At 38.6% G+C, this 27,110-nt stretch overlaps 1 protein-coding gene across 2 annotated transcripts in view; it reads right to left on the bottom strand.

Moving 5' to 3' along the window:
* Window positions 1–27,110, bottom strand: part of ST6GALNAC3 (ST6 N-acetylgalactosaminide alpha-2,6-sialyltransferase 3) — a 228,460-nt gene that overhangs the window by 132,169 nt on the left and 69,181 nt on the right. Inside the window, exon 1 of one of the 2 annotated variants that reach the window (XM_056356409.1) lies at window positions 23,862–23,999. The exons of the other annotated variant lie outside the window; for it this stretch is intronic. Within the exon in view, the coding sequence (XP_056212384.1) occupies window positions 23,862–23,876 (15 nt within the window). The 5' untranslated portion in view covers window positions 23,877–23,999. Of the gene's footprint in view, window positions 1–23,861; window positions 24,000–27,110 lie in introns of those variants that run through there. 2 annotated transcript variants of the gene reach the window in all.

Below are 27,110 nucleotides of genomic sequence, written 5' to 3'. Positions count from 1 at the left end.
TCAGGCTTTCCAGCACTTTGAGTTCTCTGTATCCTATAGTCATTGTTTCTCACACTCCTTTCCTGCTTAATGTAAGCTGAACTTACATTTCTTTCAGCAGTCTACTTCTGGCCTACGGTTCCATATGCAAACAACCTCTACTCCCAACAAGGCACAAACACATCATTAACACAGCTTCCATCTTCCCAAACCACAAAGTTACAGTACCACCAAGGCAACTTAAACTTCTGAGCAAGGCACACCTTTGGACAGTCTGCTACTTCATTTTATACTGCAAATTAAAGTTATCCAGTAGCTTAAAAGATCTGGCCTGTTAAAATGTCCATGGCAGAGAAGCACACTTTAAAAAAGGTTGTTGATGATTCATTCTATAATATCTGTTAAGAATATTTAATCTAAAACTGCTTTTACTGATTGATCAATGTCCTCCACAACTACAGTGAACTTCATCAGTAGCTGTAGATGCATATTATATAAATGCTAAAGTAGTCTCTGCATGATAAAGTACTATTAAAAAGGGGGGAAAAAACCCTCTGCAGCACAGCTCTCAAATGGCACTTTTTCTTTCTTACTCTGGATTATTGCCCAGCTCTTCTTATCAATAGCTTGGCAAACTTTCAGACACACACAGAGGCTGACGTACACTTGCCTATAATAGAACTGCTGGTACAAGAATTTGTGATCTTTCAACCTGGCAGTTGGTTGTTACTACTTATTGAACTACCACCTGATTGTAGCTATTTTTCACCTGCTGAGAAAAAGTTCAAAGAAAAAACCACCCATATGTGATTATTAACTCTTACCCTGCTAGATATACCTCACATAGATGACCTCTCTTTCTTCTCTGTAGAAATATATAAAGATTCATGACAGGCAACATCATAGAATGAATCCTTAACTGAGTGTTTTTCACAAGCACTCTGAAAGGCACCCTATAGCTGCCAACATTTTCATGAAAAATCCCTTTCAAAAAGTTGATTCTTTCAACCAGAAATAGACTCAAAATGCATAAACCAGAAGAAAAGCAACAACAAAAAGCCCACAGTTGCATCAAAAAAGGTTCTTAGAAAACAATAAAATACCAGCAGACCTCTGGTCTGTGGATCTCTCTATATGAAAAAACATGTAGTTATTAAAAGCCTATCATTTCTTTGTTATTTTATCCAAAATATCAGAAATATTCAATTTCTTGTTTCAAAAACTCACAGGAATGGGAAAGTGAGGGCTTCTAAAGTTAAAATGAAATAAATGCAATTTCTGTTCCTAGCAGTAAAATCATCAGTGCATTCGGTACACAGCAGGAGGAATGGATATTAAACACATACCTATATGTTTAGCAAACACTACACTGGGATGTAACCTTTGGAAATCCTAACTTCTAGATTAAAAAAAAAAAAATCAGATAAAATTACACATATGACATCAGCAGGGACAGAAGAAATTAAAGTAAATAAAATGTTGTAACAACCCCATATTCTATGGATTTTCAGGCTGCACATCTGTGAAGAAAATGCCTTATGCTGGAAACCTTCACTTGCCTGCAGCTCACTTCTACCTGCAGGGGAAAGTTGATTCTAAAGAGCAAAAACTGCATAACTAGAAATTCATACAAGTGAAATGTAATTGCCTACCACCATCTGGACAAGCCCAAACTTCCTCCATTGAATTTTCCACTATAAAGATCCCTGAATGTCATACTGGACATGAAGCTGACAAAAATTGGCCCCACCTGTCAATTTTCTTCTAAAGGCCAGATAATATTGGAAGACAAAAGAGATCTTTCCCAGTCTGTCACTTGGCAGGACTCTTGCTCTGGCCCTTCACACCAGCTTCATCTCATACTGTTCTTTGGGATGTCAGCACTTTTGGGAAGTTGCTCTGGATGCTCTCTCTGCCACAGTGTATGCAGCATACCTGCTATTTGGAAGCATGAAAAGGAAAATAGAAGCAAGTGGTCATTATTCATTTTTATCTTGAGTTAGGCACCCTCAGATAGCCAGTGCACCATAACACAATGCAGATTAATGTCTTGTTGCAGTGTCAGGGATAAAAGCACTGTCTAGTGTGAGAAGGCATATGGGCTCTTTCAAGGTCTGGCTGAATAGTTGGCTCTGCTCTGAAATATAAGATACAAGTACTGAATATAAGGGCTAGAAACCTCCTCCACAGCCACCAGGCAAAGGTCTAAATTCAGATAGTAGAAAGACAAGATTTTTCAAACTGGTCTTCCCCAAAAATTTGAGGACCATCATGAATTAGAAAGCTCTTCTTAAGCGGAGGTGATGTTCTTTGGCCAGCCTGCAGGAGGTCTTTTCTTCCTCAAGTTGTGTAATTTCTTTCTTTGTATTTTTTTTTCTTTTCTTTTTCATTTTCTCTTGTTTTGTGTGTCTGTGTGTGTTTGACCAAGAGACTCTCCAGCTGTAACCTTGATGTCCTGGGTTGGCAGGAGGGAACAGCAGCCTCCATGGACAGCCTTTTACATAAACCAAGTAACCTGGGCTCTAAATTTTTTTGGCAAGGTCCTTAGGCCCTTTCCCTTCATCAGACTCAGAAATCTCCCTGTTTTCTTTGGATAAACCTGCTCTAGCCTAACTCATCCATACATAGTTGCAATGTATGCCATTAGAAAAGTAAAATGCATTATTTGATGCCTCGAAGCATTGTCTGCTTCTGGAACATTTCAATAGGCATAATCATTTATAGCCAATGAAAAGCAAGACCTAATTACCAAGAAGTCTAGGCTGAGACCAGCTGTTTCATAACGGGAAATTTAAATTTGCTGCCATATAGCTGGGAACATACTACTTTTAGTGAGGAAAACACACTTTCCCTGCTTAATTCTTGTTCTTTTCTTTATGCTGTTTTCTCTATCGGAGGCTTGGAAGAAGGGATTCGAAGAAAAAAATATTCTAAAAAGATTGATAAAGAAGCTAGACACCAGCATGGCAGTGACATCTCTGAAGAGATCTTCAAAGCCAAGATTTAGATGTAGATACTAAACTATTTCTGTGGCACAGAACCCTTTGGGGCAGCAAACTTTTGACCAAATGGAGGCATGTGAAGGATGTGTTATTTGCTGGGATGGTCACATTAGGGTTCATTCTACCTTTTTCCAGTGCAAGAGCAACATGCCATCTGTAGGATATACACTGAATTCATTTCTAGGGTGGGTTTTTAGTTTGGTTATGGATGAAGGTATGCGGAATTCAGCAAGGCACTTTTTATAGTATACCTTAACAGTCATATTATTATCACAGCACTACAGCATAGAGCTTTCCATCTAGGATGCAATTCAGCTGTGTTAAACACTCTACACTCATAGAAGCAGATCCAACAATATTATGATCCAAATGAAAAAAAGAAGGCAGGCCTACACTTTGTCTGTACTGACACAGAGGGGCAAACGGTCTGTACATTTTTGGCAGAGACTTTCCTTTCAAGTACTGGCATGATCTGACCCTGCTTTACTCGCTTCTACTGATACAATCACAGGAAAATGTTGCAGACCAGCAGAAATTTAAACAAAATTTCTCGCCCACTGAGTACAATTGTATTCCTTCTACATGTAGGAGTCTGTTCATTATTCATCCTTGGATAACATGAGCAAGAGGTTATCAGAAGTTGCCACAAGGGAGACTCCACATAGCAAAGAATATGCAGCATTATAGTTACAGAACATAATGACTGCTCATACACTGCTTAAGAAGTTGATGACATATCCCTCAGTTGACTAGGGAGCTCCTTAAATCAGGGCACTGAAACTCAATAAAAGCACTGATCAAGGCAGTGGCCTCAATTTAATTAGGAGCTTTATTGATCAAATCTTCTCTTAATAAAGGAGAAAAAAAAAAAAAAGGAAAAAAGAGAAAAAAAACCCAAAAAAGATATCCACAAAACACTGAGCTTATGGCAAGGCCTGGTGGGACACTGCAGAACAGACTCCTTGGCTGTTCCAACAAATCCACTGTGGACAATCTTTGCCTTTTGTGCTGACCTCACACGTCTAGGAATTAGGAAAATAATTTCATGTGAACTAGTTTTCATCAGAAGGAAGCAAAATTCAATTTCACATTTATAATAAAATCCATGATCTGAGACCTATTTTGCGAATACACACAGCTGAATGGTGTACCTGCAGAATAGCACCCAAAAGCCACAATCGGGAGCCAATCTCCATTGTGTTAAAAGCTGTAAATTCTTTGGATTCATTATTTCTGCAAAGCGTCTCAATAGGAGCTAGAGGAAATCATAAAAACTGATAGTTTTTCAAAAGAAATTCTTCCAAGCAGTAAAGTTTAATCTCTCACTGATCTGTTATCCTGATAGAATAGTACAGGGACAGTAACGTATATATCCTACCCAAACACACATTCTATCATCATATCACACTCCTCTCATGCTGGGTGAGCTAACTGAATTGAACTTGACCTTCAAAGCCCTTGGAATGCAACAAAATATCTCTGTTTTGTGACATTTATGGGTGGCTTTTCTGCATGGCTGCCTTTATTGCCTAGAAAATAATGGTGAAAGCTGTGTGTACAAACCTACTATAAACACTGACAAATCACTTAAAAGGAAGGCAGATTTATTCAGTGTAGATTACTCCAGAACTAATCTAATCAAATCCAAGATTTACATTTTTAAAGCCGATCAAAAATTCATAGAGTTAGCATCTTGATACTATATATATATACGTATTTTACAGTTTTATTTTAATCTGCAAGTGTAATTGAACTGATTTGGATTTTTGTGCTTTTATTTTTGCTTAAAAAGGATTTATGTGTTTCATATGAAAATGCATCATTGAACTAGCACATGCACAGGGAAAACCCTATGAACAATTCATACAGAAGATTAACAATCTCTGTCTAATAGAGCTTAGATAAAAATACACTTGGACATGAATCTATATTAAAAACTAGAAGTGCTAGATGTGAAAAGGCAAATGTGTCCTATTTGTGGCTATCTTAAACTTAAAAGAAACCGCTCCTAGCCACTCTACCAGAGCTGATTTGGAATATTTTGATGGGAGAAATGTGACACAAATGTGCACCTGGTACAGTTTTCCATTCTTTAGTCCATGAAATATAAAGGGACTCTCAGGTGCCAGAAATTATTCCAAACTCCTGTTCTTTTCATGCACATTTTACTTATTTGCATGCAAAGTAGTAAAAAAAAACCAAACCCATAAATTTTTGTATGGTGGTAAATGAAAATTACAGTGGCAACACTACCTCATACAGTCTGTGGACTGTTCTCTGGAAGGCGCAATGGACTCACAATACGAAGGATGAACCTCTACTATGGGACGGACACAGATGGCTCTTGTTCTGCCACCTGACCTTGGACTTGGACAAGTACTACTCTGTTCTTCATTTTCATTGTCTGTAAAAGTATCCTAACATCTACCAGATTGTTTTCAAACAACAGCAAAGCTTGGCCCAATTATAAACAATTATTTTCATCAAGTATTTTAGTAAAAGACATAATCTACAGTCTGGCTGCTTGGATCTATGCTAGCATATCTAGCCACTTGCACTGAACAAAACCAACTGTTGAATCCTGTTCCTCCTTCATTTAAAGATATCTCTAACTGATTTAAAGGAGAGCAAGAGAAAGCCAGAAGCAGAATTAAGTTTGAAAAGGAACAGTAAGAAAAATATTTTTATAAAATTTTATTTTATTCCTTTCCAGTGCCTTTGTGTATCAGTTACTCAATTTGCAAACTTGGGATCCCTCAACTCCCCCTTGAGTCAAGGCTGGCATCACCAAACCCAGCTTCTGAATGCTCTTGTTGAGGTCTGTGGGACCAAATACTGTGGGTTTGTAGCTTACAGCCATAAGGAATCTTCCTTAATCGCCAACTATGCCAGCCTTGACCTGGATATGAAAAACAAGTTGTCATCTTCAGTTTTTCTGCTGATGCAGGAAGCAGGTTCTGCCCATAAGCTTTATGTAGGATATAAATTTCTCCCACAGACTAACTATCCCAGAAGCCATTTATTTTCAATTCTCTTTTAACACCACCCTGGTCTAAAGCAGTAGAATTAGGCCACTCAAACCCTAATAAACTCATTGCAATGTCCCAGAAGTTACAAAAGGGTGGTTTCCTTTCCATAAGGAAAGCTCCAGAGACACCTATGAGATTAAATAATATGCCCCAAGACCCTGTGGAAGTACTAGGCATAGCTAAGTATTCCTAAAGTTCATTTAGAACCAGAATCATACTGTTATTTCTAAAAAAGAAGAATTATTTTTAATGTTGGAATGTCTAGGATCTGTGATACTCAAAAAGCATGTATAATGAATGCAGTAACGTTACTCTTATATTTACTGTTTTGTCTGTTTTCAATATTTTCCATTATGTTTCTCAAAGATCTTAAGTTTTAGGTAAGAGTTAGCAGTTTTTATCTCTAGCTTTACCCCAGTGCTGCTTGAACAGTGGTTATACCAATTAAAGAATGAATCTGGACAGGACAGAGTACCCCACTGTCCTATGTCCACATGTGTCTGGCCACCTTTCATGGTGCCCACATTCTCTGTCAGAATATCTGAGTTTGTAGTAGTTTCTAGTCATTACAATTTATGAGAGTTTATGATCTGTTCCAATCACTACAAGTCATAAAAATTAGCCCAGTGCTCTGAAAAAAAGCAGCACAAGATTTTCTCAGTGAACCTCTGAGACTTTTAGCCATAAATCACAACAAATAATGCTGTTTAATTTAAGACTGCTACACAGATTAATGAGACAAGTTGTCCACTAGTCAGGGGACGAACACAAGGATCCATCCTAACTTATTTCATTTCCAGGTTTATTCATTGTAATAGTTATATAATGTGACATGCACACATTACTGAAGAAGTTAAAAGAACATAATGCACACCACTAATCAGCTGATCTTTTTTCATTTGATTTTAGATGCCAAAATTAATGATGCCCTTCCTTTTTCATTAGATTTCTTTTTCTATACATTGTTTCATTAAACTGAGTATGCGAGCAAGCAGAACATTTGTCTGTAATTTCCTTGCTTCTTCACAGTAAGTAACCCCACAGTACTAGAAAATAGAATTAATTGGTTTAAACCTAGGTCTGTTGGGACTCCAACAACTTTTTTGGCTAGAAGATCCAACTTCAGATGTTAATGATCCAAGACATTAAATCCTGATATTTTCAATTTCTCATTTTTAGTTATTCAGCATTCACCACAAATGTCACCAGTCAAGTTTCAGCTGGTCCTACTCCATTTCCTCTTGCCTGAAAGTTTATTCCCTCATTGAGTGCTGCAACATCTAATTTCATACCCTCTGACCATTCTCAGATACTCTAATTCTCCAAAAAGTCACACAGTACTCCCCATTTTGCTGTGCTGGGTAGTGCCTCTGCTTCAGCAAATTTTTGCTGCCCAATGATACTGTTTTCAAAGCCTTCTCTTTTATTGACCTTAAGGAATTGCCATCTTTAATTCTTTAATCCCGCAGCTTTTCTGCAGTTATGCCCCAGCTTCCTGTTTAAGTCTTAAACCTCCCTGCCAGTTTCTCCTTGCATAAATGTTTTTAAGAACCTTGTAATTAACTATTCTTCATTTACATACACTCCTCTGTCTAGTTGACTTGCTCCATCCTAAATTCCCTCTCAGATCACCTTTCATCTCATATGAATTTTTCTTTTTTACCATGTTAAATATCCTTTCTCTTTCTGGAAACAGTGTCGCTTTCTCTCTTCAAACAGTACATGTGCCCCTTTCTCCTGTAGTTCTTTAGCTTTTGGTTTTCTGTTATGACACCACTTCTGTGTTTGCTGTGATGGTGAAGAGCTGCTGTATATCAGCCCTGTGAATATTTTTAAGCCATTGTTAATGAGATGCAGGTGTTTTGATTGGTGCTGTATTAAGATAAAGGTGCTGTATTAAGAAAAAGAAAGTACTGTTCCACTTAGGCCCTGCAAAGTGCCCTCTACGGCAAGGAGTACACAGTTGGAAATATATATAAAGCTATAGGGAAACAATGTGCTTTGGGGGATTACTGTGGGCACCACTTTTTCATTATGTATTTGCCTAGAAAGTATTAATCGAAATGTAATGCCAGGAGACTAGAAGCAGTTTTCTCAGCCACAGGCTGCCTTTAATCTAATTGGTCCCAGCCAGTCTCAGAAATTTACCTTTGACTTATCTCCACTCAACTAGTTTTAGCAAGCTAACTGAACCAAATTCATCTTGTATCTTCCAATAAGCAAGTCTTCTATTCTCCTGATACACTAGCTTCTCAATCCCTGTTCTTGTGCTTTCAGGTCATCTTCGTTGATGATAGGTATTGCACTCAGCCTTTCAATAGGGATCTCACCAGTGTGTGTGTTTCAGCTATAAAACTTCCCTGAACTAAGGTATTTCATAGTTCAATTTTATTTAATTTCTGATCGTCTTGTGGTGATCAGCGTACCCATAATAAGTCCTATGTCATTTGTTTCCAGCTGCTGAGCTGTCAGTATATCAAGCACAGTGGCTGCTTCATTCCTTTGTTTTTCTAGGACTTGTCTAATTAATAATATTTTTTTATTATTTTTTTTTTTTTTTACATTACAGAACATCCCTGGAATCTTCTGTAAGTACAGCCTTGGTATTAACAGGAGGAGTCAAATGACCTCCAGAAAGCTTTTACAAAAAGACTCAGAAAAGCTCAGGTTACAGTAATGCCAGGCAGGACAGAAGAGGCTACAGCAGCTAGAATAATAGGAGCTACTGGGTTTAGGGTCAGATTTTTTGAAAGTGTTCTCCCTTTTCTGACAAAGAAGTTAAGAAATGGGACTTGAAGACAGCATTTCAATCTATTTTTCAGTCTTTAGACACTGCTTCAAAAACAGTCTGCAATGACCAGCCTGCACTCACATTACTTAGAAAGCACCTCAAGGAAACACATTGTGCACAGGCTGTACCATGATAGAAAACCTGCCACGGCCAGGTCACTTTACATAAGGATATTCACAATATGTTTTTAAACAGAGTTAAGAGGAATTTTCACACTAATGATTTAGTGTCTCAGATTTTGAACAAGATTGTATGAAATAATTGTTTGTTGTCCACTGAAGGATAAAAGTGTACAAAGCATTAGAGGATGAAGTAAACCACCAGGGTTACACATATTTTATTTCATCCTTCCACCTTTTTTTTTTTTTTTTTATTGAGCACCAGAGCTGTCATCTCCTAAAAGTCTTATACTGTCACCTCAAAGAGACTGCAGCTGACATGTCCCTTCAAAGTGAAAGGAAGAAGAGATCTCATGACATCATAAACTGAGGATGATAACATCCATTTAAATAACAGTAACCACAGAAACGCATTTTCTGCTCGTCTTTCACTTTTGACTCTCCTTGTTATTGGATGCTCACAGAAATGGAGAAGTAACGCAGCTTCCTCTCTGACACCCAAAGTATTTCCCTTTGGTGATCTAAAGACCACTGAAATACACAGGAAAGAACTGCATTTGTTAAAAACCTGTTTTCTCTGTCTTCTCTCCCCACAGGATAGATCGCCTACATGATATTGATATACATAGAAAAACCATGGATAAATTACTGGACTATTCTACTGCACAGAGACCTAGGGGAAAGGACAATCAGAGAGGTTTTGACAAATAAACTATGCAGCAAAAAAAAAAACCCAAAACCAGCAATTAATCACTCACTCCTGGTACACAAGCTCATTTAAACATCCTCCTCTGCACCTTGAAAAAAATTAAGGCCTTGAAAGACACCCTTCACCACCTGCAGCAAATCATGCCACAGCAGGCTAGGCTGCTGACTAGGGTGAAATGTTGTTATTCTATAATAGGGGTAAATGGTTTGCTCTTGTTTTAACCACATTGTAAACCCAATACAAGTGCAAAAAAACCTGCTTTTAAGAATCAGTAAGGTCAATAAGCTGAACTAAAAGCCAATAAGAATCGCATCAGAGTGAAAGAAATGATACAATAATAGTCCACTAAGGCACAAATTCACAAAAAATCTGATCCAAATGCAAAGCAGTTCAAAATTTGTCAGTTACTCAAACTAAGATTCAAACCAGGTACGGTAATCACATCACTAATAAAGCAAAATTTGATTTTCTTTAATTACGCTACTGTCTAGTAATGAATAAATTAGGTTTGATTCATTTTATTCTCTCCTCCTGTGCAGCACAATTACAACAGTATTGGAATGAGATTTTTTTTTAAATTACCATTTCATCAAAGGTTTTTAATAACCATCTATGATTTAATTTGATCACCAAATTTGATCTATAATGATACTAATAGATAGAAAAATCCATAGTAGAGTCCATTATTGTTGAACTTTATCATCTTCTCAGAAAGTACAATAGTAAAATTATCTATTAATTAGATTAATTTCAAGGAAGTGTAAATCATCCTGACCCATGATACTTGCTTGCAAAGCTATTGTGAGAGAATAATTAATAGGCAATAGTCCAGGAATATTATTCTGAGCAGATGCGAACCTTGAACTTCCAGTCACTAGACTTAAATTCTAGCTAAGAATACATCATCTTATAGAAACTCCAACATCCTGGAGCACTGCAAGAAGGAGAAGGAAAAAAAAAATCTAAGTAGATTGTTGTTGTTATATATAGGCCGTATTATTGCTTAACATGACTGCAAATTAGAAGTGGATATAAGTACAAAACTCTAAATTCTAGATCTTCAAGGTGAGGAGGACTACACCACTCACGTAAGGGAGCACCATATAAAGAACAGGTCTTACAAGTCATTTAATTTGTAACCTATTCTGCTGGCAAGCTATATGGCCTTGAGCAAGTATTTAACCCTAAACAGTAGCTAGCAGTAAATACACACAGTAAGGAGGACAAATAAAACACCCAAGCATAGGTTTGCAGTTTTCCCTTATATTTTCATCACATAAAATCAATTTCTACACATTCTGGATTAGATCTGTCCCAAATGTATATCTGATTCCTATGTCCTAGGTTTAAAAATCTAATTGTAAGGTCCTTGTGGCAGCAATAGCATCCACTAAACAATGAATGGGAAGCAATTGAGACTAGAATCTTGTATTCACATGTAAATTTTCAGCAGAAATTAGTCACTGTGTTTTCTAATGAGTTATACGTCACATTGCACTATCTGTCTAATAAATTGTAAAATATTTTCAGTTGTGATGGATGGAGCTCTTATCTGTAAAACCTCTTTATAATATACTGAGAGGCTACCAAAATGTCCTGTTTCAAGGACTGAAGAGAGGACAGAATTGTTTTCATGAACATACAGACTCCCAGAAACACCCTGTAAGCACGGACAATGGAAAGCATTATCCCGCTCCATGATGGCGTTCCCCCCCATGATGATTCCTGTACTGTGTTTTATATCATCTAGGCTTTTAGCACAGACACTGTGCAGAATAAAAGCAGATCACTGAACTGAAAAACCTATAATCATGCACCCCAAGACTTCGGTAAAGATCAAACTGAATGGATGTACATTTATAATATTGTGACCAAATAAGGAAAGGGTGGACAGAAGACAGGGAAAGAACCTTCCTCCCATTCCTTGAATCCCCAGTTAATTTTAACTCTTATGTGGTGCGACTATTCAGCAACAGAACATGATAAACACCATTGCTTTAGCTATAATTATATGACAGCTTATAGCACCAAGCAAGAACCCTTTTTCTTGAGAAAATACTGCATGTTTCTGACAGACTATTTAGCAGATGTTAAATGAGCTGAATTCAAATGAAATGTGTGCACCAGAGGGTCAGTGGAAGAAGGACCTTGCAGTGTGGCCCTTGATCCCCCAGTCAGAAGTATTTGGTGTGGCATTCAGTGAGGCCTGGAGTTCTTTTATAACAAAGCTTCAAGAAAAAACTCCACCAAAACCACCACCCGTAGTTCTGCTATCTCTCTGGGAAATATAGTGAAGTGAAATTGATTTTCCTTTTTTTGTTAGCAAGGCTGTTAAGCATTAGGCACCAAAAGACGAATGGAGTACAAGCCACATAAAGAGACCGAAGCATCTGAAAACGCCTTTTATTTGTTGCACAGCTGCTTTTTGAGAAGAAATGCTTGCATGGGTGGAAGATCAATCTCTGTCCAGCCTCTGCTAGCAAACACACAGTGACTCTAGGAGCCTGCATGCACCTAGAAATGTGCAGGTGCTATAAGTGGCCACTACAGAATGTGATCTTAAATTTGTCAAAAGAACAAGAACATTTCTCCTGACTTCTGAAAGACATCCTAGCTCACTAGAGACTGTTCCAGTAAAAGCAACATATTGCTGACAGCCCGCTTTGACTGTTCAGTATAAAGAAATTTGAAACTGTGGCTTGCAGCTGAGGTTAAGAAACTCATTATCCACACCTCCCCCTTTCCATCCTTTTCTTTTAAACTCACATCCTCATTGCTTTTTCTTTGATTTTCTCCTGCTTTGATCATCCAGCGCTGACCATACAGATTTGTTCCCCAAGTCATCTTTCAGCAGAAGCAGAAGTGGTAGGAGAGCTGGAAACGAGACCTAAAAGGTGTTGGATAGCAGCACACTGCTGCTGCAAAACAACAGGCCCTTATTCTGATCTTGTTTCTTCCTGATGCACTGGTTTCCTGGCCGGTCTTTTAGTGTGATAAAAGTATTGTAGGCATAATGTTTCATTTTCTGGTAGTAGAACGGTTTGGCACACTGTGACAGAGAACAAAGGAGGATAGCCCCCCCCCCGCAACACATCACAGTTTAAGCTGCACTTACGGTCCTATGAGAGCAGAACGAATTCCTATGAGCAGAATTAATAGGATACCTTATTCTTTAACGTCTGAAGGAGGCAGAAGTAAAAGAAAAATGAAACTTAAAGTGTCTTTTATTTCAAACAAAAGGAGGATATTTAAACAGGAGAGTCTCATGGGAAAGATCTTGTATTACTACAAACAGTGCCCTTGTTCAGAATATAACTGCAATGATAACATTACTAATGGAAGTAAGATGTCCTCTCAATTTTCATGCGGATTGTAAATTAGAGAAACAACTACCAGAGCTAAGATATCCATGTATGCATGTGCACGTGTGTGCACACATATACCACCCACCCTTTGCAATTACTTAATTGTAATGTCAGACCAAAGATAGTCAGAGTACAGATGGATGATTTCTCATCTGCATCTAGCTGTGGACATTCTGTTTGTCATTGGGCCTGGGCAATAGCATGAAGCAATATTACACTCATTAGTCCCCGGGGGTTTCTGCAGTTTATGATCAAACAGAGATGGGTTTTCTCTCTTCCCACTGCTTGTATATCATTTAGCATTACAAGATGTTCCATGAATAATGGAAACACTGAAACTATGTCCTCTAAGAAACTCTCCCCAGGCCAGAGACAGCATACACCGTAGTTATTAACAAATTATATATGTGTGACTAGCTGGCAGCTGCTGCCAAGCAGAGTGTGTATTACAGCTCGGCTTTGCCTGCCTTTTCCTCACCTGGGACCTTACTATGGATCCTCCTCTTCTATATGGTCACTAAGGTTCACAGAACTTTTAGGAACATAAGTAGCTCTGAGATGATCAGGAAGTGCAGAAGTTACTTGAAGAAGAGGACTGGACAGACAGGTGAACAGGCAGATAAGTACCATGGCTGTATAAGCGTTATTTCCAATAAAACTCAGAAAGTGACTGTTCTAGTTACTTCCTTGTGGTTCTTGCACATCACAATTTTAAAATAAATTATAAGTAAAGACAGACTGAACAACATTTCAAGTATGGATTTTTCTCATTTATCTACAAACTTGAGGACAAGAAAGTATGTCAATGCACTACCTGTTCTTCACAAGCCTTTATGAGCATTTCTTGGCAGTCTTCATTTCTTAGGAACGGTAAGACAGGATCCAATTTACTGCATGTTGAATAACTTTTTTTGTATTGCTTAAGTACATTGTAACAGCAAAAGCCCTTAGAAACTTACATATTAAAGTAGGTTGGAATACTCTAATTCTAGATCCATGCTGGCTTTAGTACATTCTATAACAAATTCAGGGCCATGCAGGAATTCATGCTTGTAACTATACTAAGAATGGACAGAAAAACACTTTAAAGCAATGAAGATGGAATTTAATCCTTCCAAGCCGAAAAGGATTTTTTCTTGAATTGCTGAAAAAAATGAGTTCATGTTAAACAATTTTAATTCCATTTGTTGGAAGTATATAAACATTAACTATTTCACTGTTACATGAAAAGTAAGATCTACAGGAAATAAACACCTTTAATATAAGAACTCACTACTGAAAACATGCTAACTTTGAGGGTTTGGGTGATTATTTTTTTTCGGTTGGTTTTGGGGTGGGTATTTTTTGGTTAATAACTTGCATTTGATTTATATGTCTCATATCCCTTCTTTCTGCCCCTAGTACCTTAGGTATGCATTTGCGATTTTTGACAAAATCGGAGTGTGTTAGGCTGATTTCTTATCTCAGACGTAACTATAAAATCCCAAGAGAAAAACCAGCAGCTGGGTCAGATCAGCACCCACACTTGAGGTCATATAGGCACAACTCAGTTATTCAACATTTTGCTTGACATTTTGCTGGCTGACCAGCGTATGCACGCATCTCCAGACTTGACAGATAGTTTGCCATCTTGCATGCCATGAGTACAGCGAGAGAGAAGGTGAGCAGGAGTGTACAAGAGGGATAAGGGGCACATTAGATCATCACTCATGGAGTAAAACTTGCTTAATCAAATATCATCTATCTTGCAAAGGAATTCTAAAACTCTCTCAGTATCTCATCAGACACAATTAGCCGAAGTTAGAAGAACCCTACTTTCCATTATACATGCATACCTCGAATCTACTTCAGAAGGTGCTTTAACGCCACAAAGTTGGAAAATGCAAATATTTGTTAAGTCAAGTAAGACAAATAGTTCCACAACCACACTGCACTGACAGAGCCCGATTTTCTCTTCATACACACCAGCTAACTTGATGTATTACAATTCATGTCAAATGAACTATTTCTGATTTTCATAAGGGTAAAAAGAATGCTGTTCAAGATTAAGCAAGAATTAAGTTTCAAAAATCCCATTAACTAAATGAGAGGCAGAAAGATGCATATACTAGATCATTAATAAGTCACTGATCTTTATTGGACTGTGTTATCTTTTATATAAATTGTAAAAGTTATAAACTGATAAATAGACAAAAATACATCATTAGACAATCATGCTATTCTGGCATCTCACTAGAGATGAAGGGCAAAATACATTACATGAGATTTGGGTGCATGGGAGGCGTGTACAAAAAGCCAGGGACAGGGTGGAGGTGAACAAAAGAAAAAAGAAGAGTCCTGAAATCTGGGGATATACAATGCATGTGCATAGATGTACACAGCTTCTATTCCCAGGGATATGCTTAAATACATCCTCAAGGCAGCAATGTGATTACAATGAATTGATGCATTGAAATGTTCTGAGAATGGAAGCTGATCCAGTTCAAACAAGTGAGAAATGAGGATGCTACAATGTTGAATATTTAATTAACGAAAGAAAAACAGAGAAGATTCACTAGAGACAACTGTTCTGCATTCCAAGGCTTTGGCTAGCTGACTTGAGAAACATTTCCATTGTTCAGTAATAAGAAAGGAAAAGAGATAGAGGCATGCAAGAATCTGATATTGTTCAATTAATGTTTTGGTTTAAGATTTTAACAATAACGTCTTGAAAAAGTCCATTTAATATGTAGGAAAATTTCTGCTCCCAGTTGATTTGGCATGTTCTGGAAATGCTGTCTGATTATACCTCAGTGCAGAAGACTGAGAAAGCTGTCTTAAAGGATTGCAAGCTACAGACTTACATTTCTGATTTGTACAACTGCTGGAAGGCATCACTGAGTGAAAGTATTTTGTGAGAGTATGGTACAGAATGTGCACCTCAAGTGTTTTACACACATGAATTTAGCAAACCTGCCTTCCTGGACAGCAGTAAATCAAGGACCCAAGTATCTTAGGAATGAAAAGGGGAGAGTAATAAATTATATAATTTTTGTCTATTTGTCCTGTAAACACAGTCTTCTGATAGTGCAGAGGTCTGCTTGACAACACAGTTTGATTGGTAGCAACTGTGCCATTCCTCTGAAGAGCCCACATGAGTATCACAGATGGTGAGATAACATGCTGTAATTTTCTCACCAAAGAACACTGAATCAGGCTTTCAGCCTACATAGCAGTCAATAATTTCCAATAAAATTCACTAAAAGAGATTTATTGTGGGGGGGGGTTTGGTTGGGGTTTTTTTTGAGGTAGAGAAAGAATTCTGTACTCGCACTTCAACTTCAATTATTCCAGCATCCATGCCTCTGCTGTGATGCTGAAATGTGTTCTACACTCAGCTTGTTGAATATTTCTGCCCTGGTGATTCTGAGTGTACATGTAAGCAAATGTCAGATTTTGACAGTGATAAAAAACTGAAAATATGGGAAAGCAAAAGGGGAAAAACCAGGCAGAAATAATACTGAACTACAAGTGATTTAACTGAGATGCCTGGAAGGCTATAGAACTGAGGGTCTAGTCTAGTAATCACTTTGCAATATCTTTACATTATGCTGTTGTATCAGGTTTGCATGGCAAGGTTTTGGTAGTGGAGAGGCTATAGGGGTGGCATCTGTGAGAAGCTGCTAGAAACTTCCCCCGCGTTCAATGGAGCCAATGCCAGCTGGCTCCAAGGTGGACCTGACGCTGGCCAAGGCCAAGCCGATCAGCAACAGTGGTAGCACTCTGGGATAACTTATTTAAGAAAGGGAAAAAACTGCAAACAACCTGCAGCCAGAGAGAGGACTGAGAATATATGAGAGCAAGACAGCAGTCAGGGAAGAAGGAGGGGTAGGAGGTGCTCCAGGCACAAGAGCAGAGATTCCCTGGCAGTCCATGGTGAAGCCCACGGTGAGGCAGGCTGTGCCCCTCAGCCCATGGAGATTCACGGTGGGGCAGATCCCACCATGACCCCAAGGGGGATCCACACTGCCCCAGTCCATTCCTGAAGAACTGCACTCTGTGAAAGGGACCCTTGCTGGAGCAGTGCATGAAGAACTGCAGCCCATGGGAAGGACTTATGCTGGAGAAGCCCATGGAGGACTGTCTCCAATGGGAGGGACCCCACGCTGAAGGAGGGGAAAAGTGTGAAGAGTCCTTACCCTAAGGAAGAAGAACTGGCAGAGACAACGTGATAAACTGACCACAGCTCCCATTCCCTGCCACCCTGCACAACTGTGGGGCGAGGAGGTGAAGAAAATCAGGAGTAAAGTTAAGCCCGGGAAAAAGGGAGGGGTCAGGGAAAGGTGTTTTAAGATTTGCTTTTATTTTTCATTATCTTGCTCTGATTTGAATGGTAATAAATTAAACCAATTTCCCCAAGCTGAGTCTGCCCGTGACGGTAATTGGTGAGTGCTATCCCTGTCCTTATCTCAATTCACGAGCTTTTCATTAAATTTTCTCTCCCTTGTCCTGCTGAAGGCAGTGATGGAGTGACTTCGGTGGACACCTGGCATCCCGCCAAGGTCAACCCACCACAATTGTACTAGCTGGGTAATGCAGTGTCATTGTGGTCATTGCATCCTGCTGTTCAGAGCCTAACTAGAATAACTGGACTCAGTTACATTTAGAGTGGATTCAAGGGGTGAGGCATCTAAATCTACAAATAAGCCAATGGTATTTCACTATACCAAAGGAATTCATAAACAGAAAAAAAATCAAGTATAGCATTTCCATGATCCAAGCTACTCAGCTGCAGCTATCCCTTAATATTTTGAAGAGTTTTTACCAAATACACTGACCACAGAATGGACAAACACAGAGGAGACTGTCAATTTGCAGGCGCACTGTGGACTTGTAAAGATGTACAGGGGTATCTTGTAACATCTAACTAGAAACACTGACAATTACATGCCTTCAAAATATGTACCACTCTGGACCTCAGACAGCCTTCTGCAAACTGAAAAAATAAGTCTTCTGCTTTAAGATTTTATTCCTAGTTAATAAGCAGCCCTTCCTGTTTCATCAATAATATCCAACACAAGGCAAGGTTAGCAAGCCAACATTCTATTTCCAGTGACTCCACGTTTTCGAAACTATCAACAGGCAAAATCACTGCCTAGCCACCGACTCAAGAAACAGCACATCTGGATTCTAACATCTCACTGCACTTGGGTATTTACTGTGGTGAGGGAACGTTATGCCAACATGCATAGCTAGTTTGGGTTTATCACTTGAGAGGTAAATAAGAAACATAACTCAGAGTATAACTCAGTTACCACTGCTGTAGTAACTTTGCTTCCATGAATTTTCCAGTTTCGCTGGATAGCACATAACTTGGGAGTGCTGGAGTTTGCCTGCCAGTGTTTGTCTCAGGTGTATCCCTCCGCTGTCTTTTCAGGTTTCCCACACGCTCCCTCTTCACACAGAACCCTAAAAACATTTCCACTGGCAGCATTCTTGGAATATGCATAAAACTGGTTGTCTGCAATCCTCCTTTTTCTGCCATTGCATCAGCTATCTGTCTGAAGAGCCTACTTTAATTCCAACTCTCACACCTCTCATTTAACTAGCGTTTAGTTTCATTCTCAATGGCTTGTCTCTGGAGAGTTCTTTCCCTCGGGAAGAAATGCAACAGCTTCATCGATCGGCCCATGCTCTGTATATAGCAATTTCACAGGAGTAGACTATAATGCTTGAACTCGGTGGCACACTTTCCATTGTTTAGCAACAGCTTTAAGGCTCTAAAAATGGTCTCATCGGCAACATCATTATCTGTTTAAAAGGCTGCACTGATCTTTGAGTGCTGTCGTTCAGTAAGCCTACCTTCACTGAATGGAATAGCAACCTTGTTGCAAGTCTAGATCTTCTTTTGGGTCTTGAAAAATCAAAAAATGCTTCAACTCAAATACAGAGCTCCAATGAAACCACTAACCACCAAGGCATCTTTTTAGCCTTTGCTGCTTTTGATTGTAGATGATAAAATACCAGCTACATACTTTTCCCAGCAATACAGCCCGGGAGTTTGCTTCTGTTTTGGCAAGTTCAAAATAGTTTCTGCTACAACTAACTTCTGCACAGAATCCTATTCAAACTAAGATGACTAGCTTTTATTTTTTATTTTCTTTTTATAGTCAAATAGCGTATTGCTATGAAGTGCCTAGAATTTGTCCCTCAGCTTTTCTACCATTATCACTCTTCAGATAGAACAGAAAACCTTCTCTCACCAAATGAAAGCCATTAGTCCTTCCATAACCATAGCACTTGCAAAACTGAATATTCCACAGCAGCTGCAGTCAGCTATACCCTATAGGTCAATTTTTGAAAGGTCAGATCTTTGTGGTTTAGCCTTTTCTGTCTATTGTTTTTTGGTTTGTAGTACATCGTGTTATAAGAACCAGGAGATAAATATATTTAAGTTGGTACCCAAAATAACCAAACAGCTATAATAACTGTTCACAAAGAAATGCAAAAGGTAAACGAGTTTGTATTTCAACAGAAATGACACTTACCAATTTGACATTATCTAAATGAGCAACACACAGTAGGCCACTCCCAACATTTCTGTTGTTTCCCTTACAGCAAATTTCAATGACAGAAAAAAATGTATTAACATTAGTAGAAAATTGGCCAGCTGTGCTTTGAACCTTTTCAACAAATGAAAAGCATTTTTAGAACGCTTTTAGGTCAGAGCATTTTTAGAGAGTCACAAAGAGTTAAACTTTGACCTTTTGACGATAAAATACACAAGCAAGTAACATTAACTGTTAACTGGATCATCATCAGCATTTAACCATAACTGTATTCACTGTATGAGACGTAACTGTATGTGAACAGTGAAACTATAGCCTCACTGGAGCAGCAACACAAGTGATCTGCAGCCTTGCCTCTATGTCCAGTCATTTGTGTGTTACCCAAAACCACAAACGCACACCCCCGAAGGATCAGAGGGATCCATCTGCCTCAGGTCCCTGGCATGGCAGAATGGTCTCCTTCCTATGCAGCATGTGTTAAAGGTAGACTGAAAGAACAGACTTTGATAGGAACGTACCCATGAATTGAGTGAATTGCAGATTTTAGCAAGCACTTTGTCCATTCTACGGAGCAGACAGAACCTTGCTCAACACTATGCTAGTACAGCCCCAGTGTGTCTTATGAGAATCTTGAGGACCTTTCAGAGAGAACAGCATTGCACCACCACTGAAACACACCAACACTCTGTTTTCTGCTTGCAGACAGTTATGTTTTGTCACATCAGCCTGGGAAGAGACGCCATTCAGCAACTTCAATCTGGTTAACATTTTCTCTCATTACAATTGTGTGATTTTTCTTTCTAAGACAAAATATTTCTCCTAACAGTTAGCAACCATGCATGCAGCTGTGCTGAGGAGGTAGTTAATTGACCACCTGTTCATGCATCCCCCATCCCAAACAAAGTGGTTTGGTACACTTGTAGCATGCCTTTTTAAGTCCTGCACAGAAGTACAGGGCTTCCCCAGAGGCTTGCCCACATGATGACAGATAAAAGACCTTATGTCCCCTGAGAAGCGCACTGACTAGAGTCAGACACCAGGGAAGGGGTGTCTGGCTTCTACATTCCTATAAGTGCCTGTCTCCTGATGCTACCTACACAATGACCCAGTTTGTTACAGTGTTTTCTAAACCCTAGCCAACAGTTTTATCTCTGCAGATACAGAGTAAAGGGGTTCTTAAGAAATGTACTTATTAAAAAGTCAGAAACTGTGCTACCAAAGCCTCTGTGTGTGAGTGGGGAAATATCACCCATCATGCAAGCTCAAATTTTTCCCAGGTTACTCATTAGGAACACAAAATAATTCTATTTTGTATTTCTACATAGAAGCTCCAGGCTTTGAGCCCAGTTCTTGTTGCTAACAGTAATGGCTTACAGGTAGACAGAGGTTATAATGGCTCCATTATAAAGGAAGCCCAAAAAGCTAGAGGGTTAAAGGTTTCACAGCTCACCAGCTTGGTCACTGCTTGATGTTTTGGCTTTAGAATTCCTGTCTTTGCACCTTTCTTTTAACATTTTTATAGGCCTTTCTAGCTGGACTACTTATTAAAGCATCTGTGTTATTTGCTGCATAAAAATCTAATAAAACAGCTCCCTCCTTAAAACAAATAAAAACTAAATGCAACAAATGTGTAGTTCTACTCTTGCCCTATTGAATTCAAATCCCATGTGAGTTTCACTATTATGTTATCATTTACATGATAAATTAGGGTAGAAATTGTTCAGTGAAATGCACTGAGGTTCATCTGACCCTGGTAGGGTTCCATCCTCCCGCATTTTCATTTTGCCTTCAAGTTGAGTATTCATTTTTAAACTGCACCAAAGTGTACATATGGCCCACGATAAAATTCTCAAGAGGAGGCCACCTAGTTTTAGGAACAACAGTGGAAAGAATATGAACAGAGCAGTGTGAAAAGCAGTCTCAGCAAGGCTCTGCCCGACTGAAGTCTCTTCTGCATTCAGCATTTGAATTTTCTACATTATTTATTGCCACCATCAAAAGTTTAAACCTTAAGGCATCATTCTGCATGCAGTTGCCTTATAAGCACATGAAACCCTAGGTAGCTTAATTCCAATACAGTTATATAAATTATTAACCTCATCTCCAAATATGACGTGCATTTCATCTGAGGAATTTTCTAAGATACAGACCTTTAGTGTGGAAACCAAATTTCTCATTTTCAAGCTCATTTTCAAGAGCTGTTAAACAAACTTTCACTTGAAGACTATACTGTAGACAAACATCATTTGTAACTGCAAGTAGGACCAAGAAAATATTTCCAAACCCAATCATTTACCTAATGGAATCATATTTTCAACCTGTATTTCTGAATTTTTCTCTCCAGCTGTCTGAACAAATATTCTGAACACTCCCTCTCCCTTCTTCCACCTCCCCCCCACAAAAAAAAAAACAAACAAACAAAAAAAAAAACCCACAAAAACAACAACCCTCCAGGCAAAGTAATTTACAATTGTGGCTAATTTTAAGGTACCTTGAGGTAACTTAGTACTTTAAGTGCATCGAACACAGTAAGTAAGAACATGACAAATCTCACAAAACTCTCTGCAAGCACCACTTCTATTATTCATTCCCTACTGTCACCCTGAGCGTTCTCCAAAGACTTCTCCAAATGTCACCTTCCTAGTAACTTCCACATAGCTATATAGTGTAACTAGAAATACTGTTTCAAGCATGTCCCAGTGTAAACATTCAGTATCCACATACACAGAAAATGCATTAGTTTCTTCTAAAGAAAAAAAAAATAGGAAAAGAAGAAGAAAAAAATAAATCAAGTTATGTCCACAGAGCCAGTACATCCTTCTATGTTATCCTCAAAACTAGAAGTAGATAAAATGAATAAACTTATTTTTAACATCACTAGAACCCTAAAGAGCTTCCTTTAAGAGTCGCTGAAGTACCCGGGAAAGCATGGGTTGAGTTCTTTCTGCAGCAGTCTTGACCTCACATTCAGTCCATGACTGCCTGCTCAGTTTGTTTATATTAGTGATTCAGGTTTTATTTCTGATATTTCCCTCCAAAATTCATATCTGAGAAATAGCAATCCTTTATGCAAATATCTATATTCTTGCACATGAGGAAATATGTATATTCTTTGTTAATATTCATTTTTATTTCTACTTGAGAAGTTTTAGCCTTAGAGCTAAGAAAAAGGAACAAGATAATAAGCAGTTGTCATGTGAAACACTACACATCAAGGAAGGGACTGTTTGGCTAAAGTGCTGGTAAGTACCACTGACAAATCAGCACAGACCAGAATTAATGTTTGCCCAAAATGGGAAGAAAAAGCTTTGTATTTTGTACAAACAAAAGAAACTACAATGTATAAGTATCTTCTGTAAATATCCTCAGATTCTTGAGTGGAGAGAAAGCACTCTAAGATTCAAGAATGAAAATGCTGATAACATCTCAGCTCAATCCATTTTAGGATCTGATCCAAAACTCATTAAGTAAAGACGTGGTGAGTTTCCACAGCCATTAAGCTGTTCCTTCCACAGGCAATCACCAATAACATTGCTGCTAGTAAGTAAGGAGTGGTTGTGAAGCAGGCAGTACATATCCAGAAACTGCACGTCCAATACATGCATTTAGTTTTTTATTGTATAATACCCTTTGGACATAAGGAGTTTTGAGAATCCCAACATTACAAACATTTTAAGTGGACTTCTGGGCTCCTTGAGCTAGCCTATTAAAACAGCAGTCTGTCCTTCAAATCCTAGATCCCTTGAAGTCAATGAGTTTTTTCTGCCTGTGTAAAATGGTCCACTTCATCCACTGATTTCTCTTCACCTTTCTCTTTAGAGAAAAGCTCAGATTCTTTCAGTAGCTTCCACTGTCAAGATCTTAACTACATTTCAAACTATTTATACTGTTTGGCAAGGTAAAAAATGCTTCCTGCAACCAAAGCCTTTACGAATGTTTTTAATTCTGTTCCATTCCAGTCTTAGGGATGTGCATATATAAGTTTTAGAAAAAAAAAAATAAATCTGTATTTTGAAATGAGGGAAACTAATGCAGATATTTAAGTAATCCAGGTAAGGGTGGATGTCTGAGCACACCCAATTCAGCACACAAACCACAAGATCTATTACAGTTTATTAGTTTAACTGTTTTCAGCACAGCCGTAGCTACAAAACTGTCGTGTTGTAAAAATAATACAAACACCACTGATTTGTCTTGCATACTTTCTTACTAAAAAAACCCCAAACCACCTCTTTCCTTAGAGCATAAAAAACCCCATACTTCTTAGAGTTTGCTTTTCATTAGAAATCAGGAGTAGTATCAACTTTTCTTCAAATTACCTTTGGAGGCCACATCTGGTTAGTTTAATTCTTCAAAGATTGCCTTGCTCTGTCTCCTTGGCTCTTTCTTCTCTGTCATACAGTGGCTCGTTTTATACTTGACAGTTCTTTTATTACCAGATTTCATTTTGAATCCGATTTCCCCCCTGTCTCATTACTTCTGTCTTGCTCTCTGTTTGTTCTCTTTTTCTTTTCCTGTCTGACAATTCTCTTATTAGTGGATTTGGTTTTGCTTTTGTTTCATGCTTTCTGGATTTATTCTCTTGTGTCTTATTTTTGCTTTTTTACTTATTTTTCTCCTGTCAAGGCCTTTTTTTCTTTCTGCCTATTCTCTCAAAAGGTATATACTTAGCTTTTGTTTAAGGTTACTGAATTTCAGAATATTGTAGAGTTGGTTTATTGTTAGATATTGCCATGCAGAAGGAACCAGGTTTAAATCTTAGTTCCTTCAGCTGTTTGGTCTAAAAACACAGTTACTAAGTGAAGTATCAACCTATTTATAGTCACTAGCTCTGCTTCTCAGCTACTACAACATGTCCTAGATCTAAACTTACTGGCTTAAGAGCAAAGACACTGCTTTTACATTCCCAGCATTCTCCATAAGCCATCAGGTTCCCTCCAGTTAGTCCAGAGAAAAGGTGACACAAAAGCCATGCCTTTGCCCTGCTCCTCACACATTCTCCTAACGTGATCGTTTCAGTAAATAAATACTCTTGTGAAGCACATTAACAGATACAACCAACATTACTTGCAGCCCCTTGTGTCTCACGTCCTCCCTAGGGAAACAGTTGTGTGTGCACATCATGCAGTCTTGCTGTAAGACATTTCAGAGGGAAAATGAGCGCATTTGTGTGCTTCACTGGGTAAAAGGTGGAAATGCTGCTGTTACTGAGCTTCATCCAACTGGTCTCCTAATCCTTTCAAGAACTCACTGTATCACCAGGACTGCATGTGTCCTAGGGGCTAGCAAGTGCCCACCGGAGTAGAATGACCATTTCCAAGCAGTCAGGACCTGAGTGAAAGTGAAGGAGACCTCACTTATTTGCCACCTGTATCACTAATTTGCTTCAGGTGCCAGAACTTGAGGCAAGAGCAAGAAAGCCTTACTGGGACAGGTGGCTGATCTGACGGAGATGCTTGGCCTGTACTGGATATTTGGGGATCCACTTATCAGTGGGATATTTCTTTCTAAAGGAATAGAAAACACAGTTGGATGAACTTGCTGCTACTGACTTCAAGGAAGAGGAGAATATTGTCTCACTGCCCTTTATATTGTTGTTCAGGCGTTTTTGAAATTAAAAGGCATGTATTGCAGTCATAAATTTTCTTCTCCATGCTTATGAATGGGGAATTTCTGCTTCCAAAGGCACCAAGGAAAGGAGCTTTACTAGACTTCTGGGTGAGACCTCAAACTGATTTATTATTTGTCAAGAGACACATTAAATAAACTTGGCCTTTTTTGCTGTCATCAGCTGTCTGAAAGACAAGCTACAAGCATTAGAGTTTCTTTTAATGCCACAGCACTTAACGATAGCCAAAGCACAGTTGAAGCATCTTATATCTGGCAGGAAGGTGTGATGTCAGGCATGAGTATTACTTGCTGGGATTGTTTGTTCCTCAGTGGGGGACTAGTTCCTATGCAGTGTCTCCTGTGCATGCTTACGCTGGGCGTGAACAAAGTACTGAATTGTCTTTGGTAAATTAAAATGTGTTGAATCAAGATGAGGATGAATTGCCATGTCATTTTCATAGCCTATAAAGAGGATCTCTATAAAGTGACTCAGCATTCCTTTAAAGGTCATTACTACCCAAGTACAAGGATCGTACTTCCATTCTGTTATTTTCAGAACACAGCCTCTATTGCCACCAAAGAAATTTTCAGGTCATTTTTTTTGTTGATGGGTCACGGGATTTTCTCAGTTTCCAGTTCTGGAGATACTCTATAGAAACAGCAGTTCAGACCATCAAGACAATGATTTCTGCCTAAGCTTCTGAAAACTAAAGAAAACTAAAAAAAAAAGCAAATTGTGTGTCATGCACTATGGGCTAGGCATACTAGCACCCTGTTTCATTTGCTAGTGAAAGCTAAAAAATCAAGAGAATATGATGCATATGTGGCAGTACAACATAAAGGCATGCAGCCATGCAGCACCATTTGTTGTATTTAAAATCCTGTAGACATACTGAAAACTGCAGCTGTTTGAACCCTCCCTTGCTATGCACAGATTTTGTATTCTTGGACCAGCATCAGATTCACCAGACTGAGTCCAGGATGAGAAAAGGAAAGAAAAAAATAATAATAATAAAAAAAGCTGAGAAACACACTGTTGGTGGAACAACCTTTTTTTTTTTTTCTTTAAACAGACATATCTGCACCGACTTCTCATACTAAATGGTATTAATGACACTATCATAGTAAATCCCACAGATGACTCATCTGATCTGCTGATAAGGAAGGCCATCTCTGTTCCTGCAAACCCTACTCTTCTCCACATCACTAAGTTTCCTATCTTGTGATTTAAATAGAATTGGGACTAGATTGCACACCTTTGATACAGAAGTCCCACTAACATGTCAGTAACTGTTCACCACTATGCCTAAAAGCTCCTGTTAGCGGTCTTTGGGTGTTGCTGAACCTGACATAGCACTAAACTGCAGCAAGCAGACTGGGATTAGAAATTTCAAAGCCATTGAGATACCTTAAAGATGCACTGTCATAAGCTGCCCTCATAGCAAAAGCTAGTATGTTATCAACATACTCCAATTTGCACAGGCTCTCCTACAGCCTAGTTATAGCTTCCATAAGCCCTGTTTCAGCATTCTGCACTGTCTATGCTGGATTTATTCACAATAATCATTCCCATGCACCCTTCCCAGGACAGCCAGAATCAGTATTTGTAGACACATGATTCTTTTAAACTGAAACTATATAGCAGAGGTTACCTTTTTTCCAGCATCTCAGGAAATGGAGCAGCCAAAAGACAAGTAATAAATTTCCTAAAGTTAAACCGCGTAAAAATTAGAAACTGATCTGCATTTAAATGCAAGATAAACTCTGTAGGCCAGCCCATAGCTCTACTCTACCTGCTAGTCTCATACTCCACACTGAGAATGGCAAGAAACACGAGTATCTGCCCCTGCACTGCTATTATTAGCAGAATCCAAACAATCCCAAATGGAAGATGCATAAGGGATCCTGGGTCCCCAGTTTCTCAACCTCTGTGGCTTGAATTCAGACCAAAGCAGTGA

The sequence above is a fragment of the Falco biarmicus genome, chromosome 11, assembly GCF_023638135.1.
Source record: "Falco biarmicus isolate bFalBia1 chromosome 11, bFalBia1.pri, whole genome shotgun sequence".
Classification (NCBI taxonomy): Eukaryota; Metazoa; Chordata; class Aves; order Falconiformes; family Falconidae; genus Falco; species Falco biarmicus.
The sequence above is the reverse complement of the archived record's forward strand: the minus strand, read 5'-3'. Positions and strand labels throughout refer to the sequence as shown.